General features: G+C 41.5%; 2 protein-coding genes across 2 annotated transcripts in view; one reads left to right on the top strand and one right to left on the bottom strand.

The window, feature by feature from the left end:
* Positions 1 to 3647, bottom strand: part of trpc1 (transient receptor potential cation channel, subfamily C, member 1) — a 10995-nt gene extending 7348 nt beyond the window's left edge. Inside the window, 8 exon segments of the mRNA XM_020602275.1 lie at position 1; positions 3 to 184; positions 355 to 550; positions 782 to 913; positions 1584 to 1786; positions 1932 to 2033; positions 2142 to 2296; positions 3078 to 3647. The exon segment at position 1 is cut by the window's left edge and continues 118 nt beyond it. Coding sequence (XP_020457931.1) covers position 1; positions 3 to 184; positions 355 to 550; positions 782 to 913; positions 1584 to 1786; positions 1932 to 2033; positions 2142 to 2296; positions 3078 to 3243 — 1137 coding nt within the window. The 5' untranslated portion in view covers positions 3244 to 3647.
* A 3159-nt stretch (positions 3648 to 6806) lies between these two features.
* Positions 6807 to 9790, top strand: chst2b (carbohydrate (N-acetylglucosamine-6-O) sulfotransferase 2b). The gene has a single exon (XM_020602209.1). It carries the CDS (start codon positions 7397 to 7399, stop codon positions 8768 to 8770), a length of 1374 nt encoding a protein of 457 aa, XP_020457865.1. The 5' UTR covers positions 6807 to 7396; the 3' UTR covers positions 8771 to 9790.
* The last annotated feature ends 2363 nt before the right edge of the window (positions 9791 to 12153 follow it).

Genomic DNA, 12153 nt, shown 5'->3' on the forward strand with positions numbered 1-12153 from the left:
TGTGGATGATCTGGCCCACACGGGAGCGTGGCACCAGAAGGTAGCACACAGAAAGCAGCGGCCAAAGCATCGCCACGCTCAGCACTGTGGCTATCTTTAGACAGGTGTGTTTTCGACGGTAGCTGGCCGTCTCTCCAAACCAGACAGTGTTGAGAAACTGTTGACAGTTGGACTGGGCCACAAACTGTAGAAGGAGCAACAGGATACGACAAAAGGAAAATATCAAGATAGTCTGTGAACATGTTTCAAACTAAATGATCAGGTGATAAAACAGTTCATTTCTCATCCCCCTTATACTGGAGATTGGCTGCCAAAAATCACTTGTGTGACAGGTGCAGACTTTGCCTGTCTAACCTCTTTTTGGTTGTACTTGATGGCAAGTTTAAGTCGGCTGAGATTCATGCGTTCCTCCAATAAGCCCCTCTTGTCAATGTGATCCTCGCTGGACGTGTGATTGAGAATCACTTCTAGCTCTCGGGAGTTTCGAGCCTGAGCCAGCAGGTCCTTGGCAAACATTTTACACTGCTTTGCCAGCTCCTCATAATCATTCCTGGAGTGAGAAAATTACATAAAATCAGACCATATGAATAATTATGGCTCTTATCTGTTCCAGACTATAAAGAAATACAGTTTACAATATCACTGTGTCCATCTATTTACATATGTTTGTGATTGTGTATCAAGTTTATCTATGTAATGTATGCCTGAGTCTTTATGCACAATGAAATTAGATGAATTTGCTCTGACATGACAGACGGAAATGCAGCAGCTGATAACGTACCTGAACTCCACTTCAACCAGACTGAGCTCTTTGAGGTCTGTACTGAGTTCAAATGCCCTGAGTATGGGATCTTCTTCAGTCAGCATGATCAGAGAGGGACTAGCCAGGCACCGGTAGATGTCCAGGCGGAACCTGCCCCATGAAGAACAGTGGAGAGATGAGACAAGGGATGAAAATGTGAGGCAGGAAAGAGAATCAGAGAGATAAAAGTGTACAGAGGAGAACAGGGAAAACAGAGAAGCATTCAGTCATTTAGCTGTTTCATGTGTACCTGTTCTGACCTCCATGTTGTCCACCAGCCAAACTGCAGACTGATTAATTTAATGTGTGGGAAGCTACACTGCAGAGAGAATAAAAATGCCCTGCAGAGGATATCAGCAAAATCTCATCTGCAAGTTCTATCAGAAGCTGAGAATCACCATTTCCCAGAAGAAGCAGTGCTGCTTTTGCTGCATTCCCTTGTAGTGATTTCATATTTCAGCATAAAACCAATACTAATAGGGGGAAAAATGAATCTACATCCTCTACAGCTAGATAAGAAAAGCTTGAAAACAAAGAAAGCAGGAAAATACTCTAAGTACAACTGATTTACAGCTGTTTTAAGCTCCAACACACCAGTGCAGGTACCAAATCAGCCACCTAGTAAAATAATACAGGCATCATCTGGCAGACAAATGTGATGCTGACTATTCAAACATCAGCTTGTTGTTTAGATTGGTGGGAACTTAATGCAGTCATCTGAGAAATTCAGCAACATTATTACAACATCTTTGGATCTGTAGATGACCGCATTTGCCTGTACCTGGAGTGTCGTAAACTGTCCTTCTTGTTTTTAGCATTGCAGAGTGTGCATTCGCAGCCTACAGCATGGGGCCGAGGAAGAGAGATGTCCTGCTTCAGCAGCATAGTCAGGATCTCATAATTGTTCCTGTGGGCTGCCAGTATGACCGGAGCCACATCCATGGTGGTGGAGTACTCTGGGTTCTGAATTCGCTGCATCAGTTTCTACAAACGGTAAAAATATGTGGGATAAAGATATAAATTAGTGTGCAGACATTAAACGAAAAGATGAGTAATACCAACATGTTCTTTGCATCTATATGATTTGTCTTGAAAGCGGACTTAAAAGCAGTAACGGCAGGAAACTAACAGCAATGGAGGGCTTAGACGACCGCCTGGGCCTGTGGTTGAGGAGGATGTCAACAGCTCCCACCACCTCCGAGTCTATGGCAACCAACAAGGCATCTGTGGCCTACAAAAACAAACGCATCATTTTACAGTCTGACTGCATGGCAAAACAGAGCACACACCAACAGGAAAATTAGACTGGCCTGCATGTGTGTGTGTTTCTGTTCACTACCTGGCAGCCATGCTCCAGAAGAAGCTCCAGAATGTCTAGATTCTCATTCTCAATGGTGATTGTGATGGCATCTCTGCCCAGCACGTCTACAGAGTTGATGTTGAGCTCGCCGTGTTGGTTCTCCTCAAGCAGCTTCTTCACCATATAGTAGTCACCTGACATGCACGCCAAAGACAATGCAGCATGTGATGAATCCACTTTACTTAATTCTTGCAAAGTCAGGGGAGTCTTATCTGTGTATGGCACCAGACACACAGCTTCAGCCATGAAGTAAATGCTCACATAGCTCAGCTCCAGCACTCCTCTCAATCTCAGCAGTGTTTAACAATAACATCTCCATCAAAGGACAATTTCTGCTGCTGAGCTATGTTCAGAGACACTTTATATGGTCACAGTGGCAGTTACTGGCTTGTACACCAAAACAAAACCCTATCTGTACCATATCAATGACACACTCTCACACTACGACTAGTTGAGAATGTCCACGCTTCTCTGTTTTTTACTTGCACTATCTGCATCTTGTGTAGTTTCTCTTCAATTCATTTGCATCAATTTTCCTTAGGAGCTATGAAAATTCATCAGACCAGAGTAAGAAACTTTCAAAAGAGCAGATGTTGAACTAAGTATATTTTAACACCTGTGGGCAAATTTCCACAGTTGCCAACATGTACGCAGCTGTGAGAGGTATTCACTTGGAAAAATGTGGTATGACTGTACAGTTTGCTTGCTGCAGTGACCCTGCTGGAATCTGAGGCTGTCAGTCATACTGTATTTTACAAATAGACCTGCTAATATCACACATAATGCTCAGGAAATATAAATGATTAATAGCAGCAGTCACCTGATCCACTATTATCCTAAATCATTCTGAACATAAAAACAATGGATAGTCTACGGGTCTGGGTTTTTTTTTTTTTTAATGAAACAACAACAAACCTTTCTCACACGCCAGCAAGAACAGCTTCTCATCCAGCGTTGTTTCCTCTTTCACCTGTCTCACGTCTTTCAAGGCCAGAAATTTATCTGGAGAGGAAGCGTCCGTGCCCTGGTACAGAGCTGCCATTACGACGGAGAGCGAGTACGGACAAACACTGATGTGCATCCCACTAGAAACCAGCAACCATTACACAAGAAAACCAGTCATATGGAATGACATTTAAGTAATCCTTTCGTTGTTTGTCGCTGCGCAGCAGAGACTTAAAGCGTCGGCATGAGACTAACCAAGTGTTGTTACTACTGTCGCATCTCTGCTCCTTCCGTTAGCGCGTTTCTGCTCGTAACTAATTGACCTAATCGAGGCTTTTGTTGTCCTAAATCACGTCAGAACTTCGATTCAATATAAATTAGGGGTCTGACAAATCGACGCGGTCATTTCTCATGGCGTGTTTACATGTACCATCTTCTCGCATCGCATGTTCCCTGGGATCTTTTTTGGTCCTGATGCTGCCGACGACGCTTCTACTGCGCATGTTTCCTCCTCCACCTGCTCCTTCATTTCGCGGTGCTAATCATCAGTGCTTCGTGATTACATAACAAGGCTGTTCATTGCAGCTGTACTGCTAATCCATACAGAAATATACCGTCTGTTCTAGCAATCCTCATACTGAACAACTACGTTTTACAGTTACCTGCAAGTTAGAAACGATGTAGCAGGTTAGATTTATGTGGCACGTTTGGCCATGTGCTGAAAACACTGAATATCATATCCCACTGCTTTTAATATTTTATAGCATGAACCCTCAAGCATCAACTACATGCATATATTTTGACTGTGGCTCCAAGTAGTCTACATGCATATATTCATACCAGTGTGAAAGTCACAAACATGGCTTTTGGGATTGTGTGCCCACATTGACGCACAGGCTACTTCTTGCAGTAATGTGAACATGTTCATGCAAATGGTGTGTTTGGACATGCACGGGTAAAATCTACTGCATGGGGATATTGGAGAGAGGAGTAGTGAAAGAACGTACACAGCGTCCTCCGAAGTGTGCCACTCAAATCAGCCTAATTCTGTACTTCATTATTTTTTAGTTCACAGTAAGTCATATTAAGCTTGTATCAATTATCACAGGTCAGTTAACATCTATGTAAATAATGACTCATAATAGAGAAAGCTAAGCAATTTGCAACTGTACATTTAGATTCAAGTCAAACATATCCTCCCAGCAATAGTTTGTCAAAGTAGTGGCATAGAATATGAATAGAATTGTTTAATATGAACTAAAACAAGAAGACCCCAAAGCAGTAAAATACAATAATAATTTCTGCCCTCCATGGTAACAAGGTGCCTTCTTACTAGTCATAACTTCTCATCTACCTGAAAAAGCCCAGATAGAACATTATAGTTTAGTCTGAGAATTAAAAGAAAACCTCACAATGGAGCCTTATTAGTCATATTTAGCATTCATAAAGGAGTTGTTAAATTTTATGAGCATTTTCAACTCGCTCCATTTCTAAGCAATTAGACTTGCAAGTGGAGAAAAGGGTCCTGTAGCTGCACTTTTTATTATCCAACAGCACAACATCTCAGAACAGTTCAGTTAAACAGGCTGAACTAAATAACAAAACCAAAAGAACGCTGTGTACAGTGTACACTCTTGGTGCGATGCACTTTGTACTGATGGTCCAAGAAAGAAAGATAAAATCAAACAATTCTAAAATGTGACAGACTCTAAAACACATAGTCTGGTTGGTTAAAGCTTTATGAGTCTTTTAACGTGTCATTGTCACTAATGATCATAAGCTGAACAGCCAACTACAGGATATTTTGTTAAATATTCCCCCCATATTCTTCATCGATTACTTCCCACTCCCAGCTTAACATTTTTTTAGTTTCTCTATAGGTCTAAATGTCATTTAATGATCATAAATAAATACAAATATACGTACATTAATGCTTTGTTAAAATACTAACGTGTTCTGTCAAGAATCTTCTTCTTTTGGCTGTTCCCGTCAGGGGTCGCCACAGCGAATCATCTGTTTCCACCTAACTCTATCCTCGGTATCCTCTACTCTCACCCAAATTAACTTCATGTCCTCTTTTAGCACATCCATATATCTCCTCTTTGGCCTTCCTCTTGACCTCTTGCCTGGCAGCTCCATCTCCAACATCCTTCTACCAATATAACCCATCTCTGCCTCTTGTCTTTTCCTCACTGCTACAGTCTCTAACCCATACAGCATAGCTGCTCTCACTACTGTCTTGTACACCTTTCCTTTGATTCTTGCTGCCACTCTTCTGTCACACAACACTCCTGACACCTTTCTCCACCCACTCCAACCCACCTGCACTCGCCTCCTCATCTCTTTCCTACACCCCCCGTCACACTGGACTGTTGACCCCAAATACTTAAACTCCTGCACCTTCTTGACCTCAGCCCCTTCTAACCTCACTGTTCCACTTCCCTCCCTCTCGTTCATACACATGTATTCTGTCTTACCATGACTGACTTTCATTCCTCTTCTTTCCAGAGCAGACCTCCACCTGCTCTCTGCTCTCACTATAGATCACAATGTCTGCAGTGGGCAAAACAAAGAGAAGTCTTGCCTGTATTGGAAACACTATGACCAGCAGAGGGCAGCAGACACAAAGGTTTTGCGCTGTAAACATCTGCATTGGATGACTACTACAAAATGAGCATCTATGGGATAGAATATCAGAAAGCATCACACAGTAATTCTCTTCAAAACACCTACACATTTATTTGCTCTGTACTTTTCTTAGAATAACAACAAGGCTTTGCTGTTTTAAGACAATATATAAACAGCTCTCTTACAAGTCCTTAAATGAAGATTTTGGTGGTACAAGAAAACTAAATCCCAACCTGGGAAATACAAACCATATTTCATATTAAGGGTCAAGGGCTTTTCACTCAGTCTTTTGTGGATTTGTTCAGTTGAGCGGAACTGTGATCTCAAACTGGCAAGCCTTCAGGAAACATGATTTTCAATCTGCATGTGATTTCTCTTGTACAGACACATAGTCTTACAGCTTCCCAGAGTTCCTCAACAGCTGTCAAATGTCAGATTTCATCTGATTCCACTTAACAGGAGTGTCAGTCATTGTTGGTGAATGTTGCCAATACATCTGATGAAATACTGATGCAATATTCCTATATACTGTACCGACTGAAATACTTTATATTTATTTATTTTAATCTTTTATAAAAGAAGAGACACCCACTATTCATATATTTTGGTATAATTTTAATTAATACAAATTTCCCCATACATTTTTCTCATAACTCTGGGCCTCCCTCTTAAGGTAGTAGTGGAAAAAATGTACTTTTTTTTTATGAAATACTGATTCTTCCATGTGGTCTAGGTGAAGAGAACAGAAGAGTAGGAAAGTAAAAACAGGACTATTAATAAAAGAGCAACTAAAAATTGTGTTGAAACACAGAACAATGCGAATGAGATTGTACCTTTGAAAAAAAGAACATCAAAATCCTGTGCACCATTTGCACCTGGTATGTAGCTGTCTCTTAAACGGAAGGGTGGAGCATGGTTACAGGGATGCAAATAGTGGGGTAGACCCTTCCCAAACATAATATCATCATTTCCTTCAGTAAAACATTACTACGATGTGTGGGAGCAAGAATCGAGGCTGCCAACAAAACAGACGTGCATCAGGTCCAATAGCGCAGCTCGTTGGCGCACGACAACACAGCGCGGACCAATACAGTTCCTCTGTAGGCAGGTCTCTCTATTTGTATTCTGATTGAATCGGTTCAGATTGTATTAGTTTGACGAGAAGAGGAGCAGGAAAAACGGGGAGATCTTTTTAACTAAATGCTGTAACTGTGGTTCGACATGAACCGATGCGTAATGGCAAATATGGAATGAGTAGATCTTCAACCAGCCGCGCTAAGTCGTGACGGTTTTATTGTCTGCGACGCCTCTGTTTTACCAGACTGCATTTACAGGGATGCATCCGATGATAACTGCGCAGGGATGCCTCCGATGAATATGGACAAACAGGGCGTCTGTTACAATGACGAAGACTTCTTCCTTTTTGTTTTTCACACGGGCCAACAAGAGAAACACTGCAGCGTCGGCTATGAACAACTCAAACGCTCCTCTCATCCATCGTTTCTATGAAGAACATTGCGCAGTGCAGTGAAAGCGGGATATCGTGGTGTGGATTTCTGACTGGGGGTGAATATATTAGCAAATCAGTTGGTATTCAACTGGGTATCGGTTCCCATTATTAGATCTACATATACTGTCAATGTAAGGGGCGGAGGGTACAAATGAGAGGCAAACAATATCACCCACTTAAGTTGACAGCTCCTTGGGAGAAGGATGCTGGCTTTGGGAGGAAGCTTAAAACCTACAGGAATCATACCAAGATAATAGCACAGCCTGGGATCGTGATGAAAGTCCTCCGTAGGAAGCGGATTGTTTTATTTATGGCCTATTTCTTACTGCTGGTCCTCACTATGCTTAACTTGGCTAATTACAAATGGACTAAAGAGCCACAGCAGTGTAATCACCAGATGAGGAGCACCAGTTATCAGAGCAGATCTGACATTCGCTTCCTCTACAGGCCTTCTCTAGCTAAAAAGAGACAGCTAATCTATGTTCTGACCACTTGGAGGTCAGGCTCATCGTTTTTTGGGGAGCTTTTTAACCAAAATCATGAAGTGTTTTTCTTGTATGAGCCAATGTGGCATATCTGGCAGAAACTGTACCCAGGTGATGCAGTCTCATTACAAGGGGCAGCCAGGGACATGCTGAGCTCCTTATACCGCTGTGATCTGTCTGTATTTCAACTTTACAATAGCCCTGGGGGCAAGAATTTCACTTCCCTAGGGCTATTTGGGGCCACCCTCAACAAAGTGGTATGCTCTTATCCCCTCTGTTCAGCCTACAGGAAAGAGGTAGTGGGGATGGTGGATGATAAGGTGTGTAAAAAGTGCCCCCCTCAAAGCCTTAGACTACTGGAGGAGGAGTGCCTCAAATACAACACCATAGTCATTAAAGGGGTACGGATTTTAGATCTTAATGTGCTGGCCCCCCTCATGGAGGATCCATCCTTAGATTTGAAGGTGATACATTTGGTCAGAGACCCGCGGGCAGTGGCTAACTCCAGGATCAAATCCAGACATGGCCTGATAAGGGAGAATTTACAGGTGGTCCGCAGCAGGGACCCAAAACTCCGCCGGATACCTTTTGTGGATCCGGCACACAAAGCCAACAAGAAGGATGGCTCAGATTACCACTCCATAGGAGCCATGGAGGTGATCTGTGACCGCACCTCCAGGACTCTTAGGACCGCTTTAAACCCACCCAGCTGGCTGAAAGGGAAGTACATGGCTGTGCGGTATGAGGACCTGGTTGAGAACCCGGTTAAGACTCTGAGGAGTGTCTACCACTTTGCCAACCTGACCGCCAACCATGACATCGAGTCATTTGCTTTAAACATGACCAGTGGCTCCAGTGCCTCCTCCAAGCCATTCATAGTCTCGTCCAGGGATGTCACACAAGCTGCAAGGGCAAAAAAGATCAAACAAGTGGAGGACTACTGCCACCATTCCATGTCTGTTCTAGGGTACGAAAGAGTGAGAACAGCCGGAGAGGCCAAGGACTTGAGCAAATCACTAGTGACACACTCCAAGCTGTGAAGCTGTTCATATCGCCAAAGACCTTTTGATTTAATGTTCATTTTGCATCAAGTTTCTTATTGTGGAATTAAAGCTTTACATTAAATCAGCTCTGGAGGGGCTCCACTGGCCATGACGGGAATGTATCATGTTTCTATCAGTTGAGTTTTAGTGGTATTTGAAGGGACCACTTCTTTTATACCTGAAGAACTACTGGATGTGTCTGACAACACAAGGCCTATGAACTTGAACAGTGAAGTGATAATAAAAAAATAAATTATATAATTCACATATCTTATGACACTTCAAAGTGGATGTTTTGAGCTTATTTTTGAATGTTCAAACTTAGAAAAAAATGCTTTTCTCAGTCTCCATTTTGTCTGTAAAGGTAAAAATTGTGGATAAAAAAAGAATTGGAATAAAGCAGGACACTGTTTATTTGTAAGAGCTGGTTGAAGTCAGAGACAATCAATAAATTGGTTTGTTGATGTGCCATAGCTAAAGGTGTGATGAGTAGGCTACATCAGAACATCATTAGTGCTATTTTTTTAGATTTAAAAAGGGATGTTTTGATTTTTGTAACCAAATCCTCATAAAATAATGTCGTGCACGTTAGACATTGTCATGGCTTTGGAGCTGAAAAATCTCTTTCAGTGTAAGTGTAAGTGTCTGTTCTACCATTTCAAATGTTTACAATTGCTTGCTCATATGACAACACACATTCTGGAAATATTACGTTGAGTAAAGTTCACAGTTAAAACAAGTTGTGCATGTATGTTGAAGAACCTGCTGTACATTTCAAAACCAACAAAAATACAACAGAATTGCAACAAATTTACAAAAACACAAGTGGTTCTCAAATCCTGGTTTTTAGAAATTCACAAACTGGATTTAATATTTTTATAAATGCTGCCAATATCTATGTTGCACGTAGGTTAAATAATAATGTAGTTCTATATATTTGAGATGTTTCAATGCATACTGTACCTTAGTTAAGTACATTATGCACCACTGAGCCTTCTACCATTTGTGAACCGCTGTAATGGAATAATTTTATTAATGTGTTATAATTAATGTGTTATAATTGTACAACTTAAAGGTCCCCTATGTAAAGTTATTTTTAACATTCAAAATGCGTTGTGGTGAGGTCTAACAAAATCTGAAACCTTCTCATGCATGAGAACAAATATTACTCATGGCCAAAAATTTCACAGGGCACCGTTAAGTACGTACATGTAAAAATGTTTGTAATAGTCAGAAATAATTTATTCCTAAATGTCACCAACACACCCACTTAGCTCCATGTGAACACTGTTGACTTTGTACTAGGGAGCTGGCAGAGTAAAGTCTGCTTAAACTCTGGGTGGACATCTGAGTTCTCACATACAGCTCACCTGGGTGAAGTCTAGAGAATTTCAGGGTTCCGGTACATGTCTGAAAGGGGTTTTAAAAGATATATGACCTTCTTGTGGGTAGTTTCTTCCTCTTGAGATAGATGGAGTGAGTGGACATATGTCAGTGAAGTTTTATGAAAGCCAACACAGAAAAATGAAAAGGAAGGTTTGTGGTTTATCAGAAGTAGCTGTCTGTTAAGTTTTGGGCAGGGAAGGACCTAAAATGCACACACAAACTCTGGATCCAATAGTTTATCAGTCTTTATTCAAAAATAAAAAACTAAAGTACTGGGTGCTCTACCTGACAGGACAGAACTAAAGGTTAATAGACTGGTCAGGGAGCCAAAACTAAACTCTGGTAACAAACTCAGAATGACAAGCATACAGAATCTAAAACCGAGGCAGTAGAATGTCAAACTCACAAGTGTCCAGAAACAGAAGGTGAGAGCAAAAGAACCAACCGGGTGTGTAGCTCAAGGAGGGGGCACAGGAGACGGGAACAAGCAAAGCATGGAGATCCGATGAGCCAGCAAACAGGCTGAAGGAAAGGAGGAGGATATATAGACAGAAGAGCAGGAGGTGGAAGCAATGAACAGAAATTATGAACCGGGGTAAAGCTGGGGCAGGTGAGGTGATACAAGACAGGAAATCTAACTAAAAGCACAAAACAGGAAGCCAGTCCACAAACCATAACAGCTGTCATTTGCAAAATAAACATTGTCAATGAATTTTAAACATCGATCTTTGATATTTTAACATGCTGAGAATCAGACACGTGTGTTGTGTTGGGCTGATTAGCTCCAGGAAAATCACACCAAAACTACAGTAGTAAGTAGTAAGATTACATTTTGAACTGGAGAAGAAATAAGCTTTGGGGCAACCTGTCCCTTTAAGGATAGGGCACTCAGAGAACAGCAATCTATAATTAAAAAGTAAGATGTTAATAGACTCTTTTAAATGCAGCTACTATATTTAAGCATTTAGAAGTATTCTAGCATGATGCATAAGCAAAACATGGAAGGTGATAACAAATTCAGTAGAATACAACTGAATCTGTTGAAAGGATTGTAGCAGAAAACAGCACACTAAAGGTTTAATAAGAAGCAGGGGAAGGCAAAGTTGGCACAGAAATACCACTTCAGCTGATTAAGGAAAATACTGTAGTCACAGTAGATGCTCATGAGCAATTCTCCCAAAAGCTTGTAACCAAGTAGCAAGAATCACCTCTGCTCATAATTAATGTGTGACTTGACATGTTGGACTTTCACAGGAACTGTTGAAGGATAATTTTGCTTGCAGTGTGAAAAGTATGCCGTGTACAAATAGGTCACCAGAACTGTTGACATATAAATTTGCTTGCAATGTGAAAAGTACGTTGTGTACAAATAAGTCAAGTTGTAACTCTTTTTGGTTGTGTTTAGACATCCGTCCATCCATTATCTATACTGCTGATTCCTGAATAGAGTTGCAGGGGGTCTGGAGCCAATCCCAGCTGACATTGGGGCAAGAGGCGGGGTACACCCTGGACAAGTTGCCAGTCTATCACAGGGCTGACATGTAGACAAACAAACACACACACACACTCACGCTCCTACAGGCAATTTAGAGTCGCTGATCAACCTAAGCTGCTTGTCTTTTCGATTGTGGAAGCCAGAGTACACAGAAAGAACCCACGCAGGCACAGGGAGAACATGCAAATTCTGCACAGGAAGGTGTTTAGGCATTTGACTTTGAAATTATAGAGGATAACATTTCTACTTCAGCTATTGTGGAGCACAACAAACCAAGACAATCACCAGCAGAATATCAGAAAGAACAATCTTTGCATGCATGTCAGGACATGAGAGGTGCAAGACCTTTTGTAAGCCTTTGTGACTGTGACAGCGCTAAATGTAAGTGTAAACGACCGCCGTGATGTAATCTGATTACTCAAACCACTAGCCAAGGCGGTCTGGGATGCATCTGTTGTAGTGTAAATGACAAGGACATTATAGGAAAATACGTCATCGG

Source organism: Monopterus albus, unplaced genomic scaffold (assembly GCF_001952655.1).
Source record: "Monopterus albus unplaced genomic scaffold, M_albus_1.0 scaffold55.1, whole genome shotgun sequence".
Taxonomy (NCBI): domain Eukaryota; kingdom Metazoa; phylum Chordata; class Actinopteri; order Synbranchiformes; family Synbranchidae; genus Monopterus; species Monopterus albus.

Bases quoted from the DNA above. Each gene is read 5' to 3' on its own strand.
- chst2b (XM_020602209.1), top strand. From the start codon at position 7,397: ATGAGAGGCAAACAATATCACCCACTTAAGTTGACAGCTCCTTGGGAG.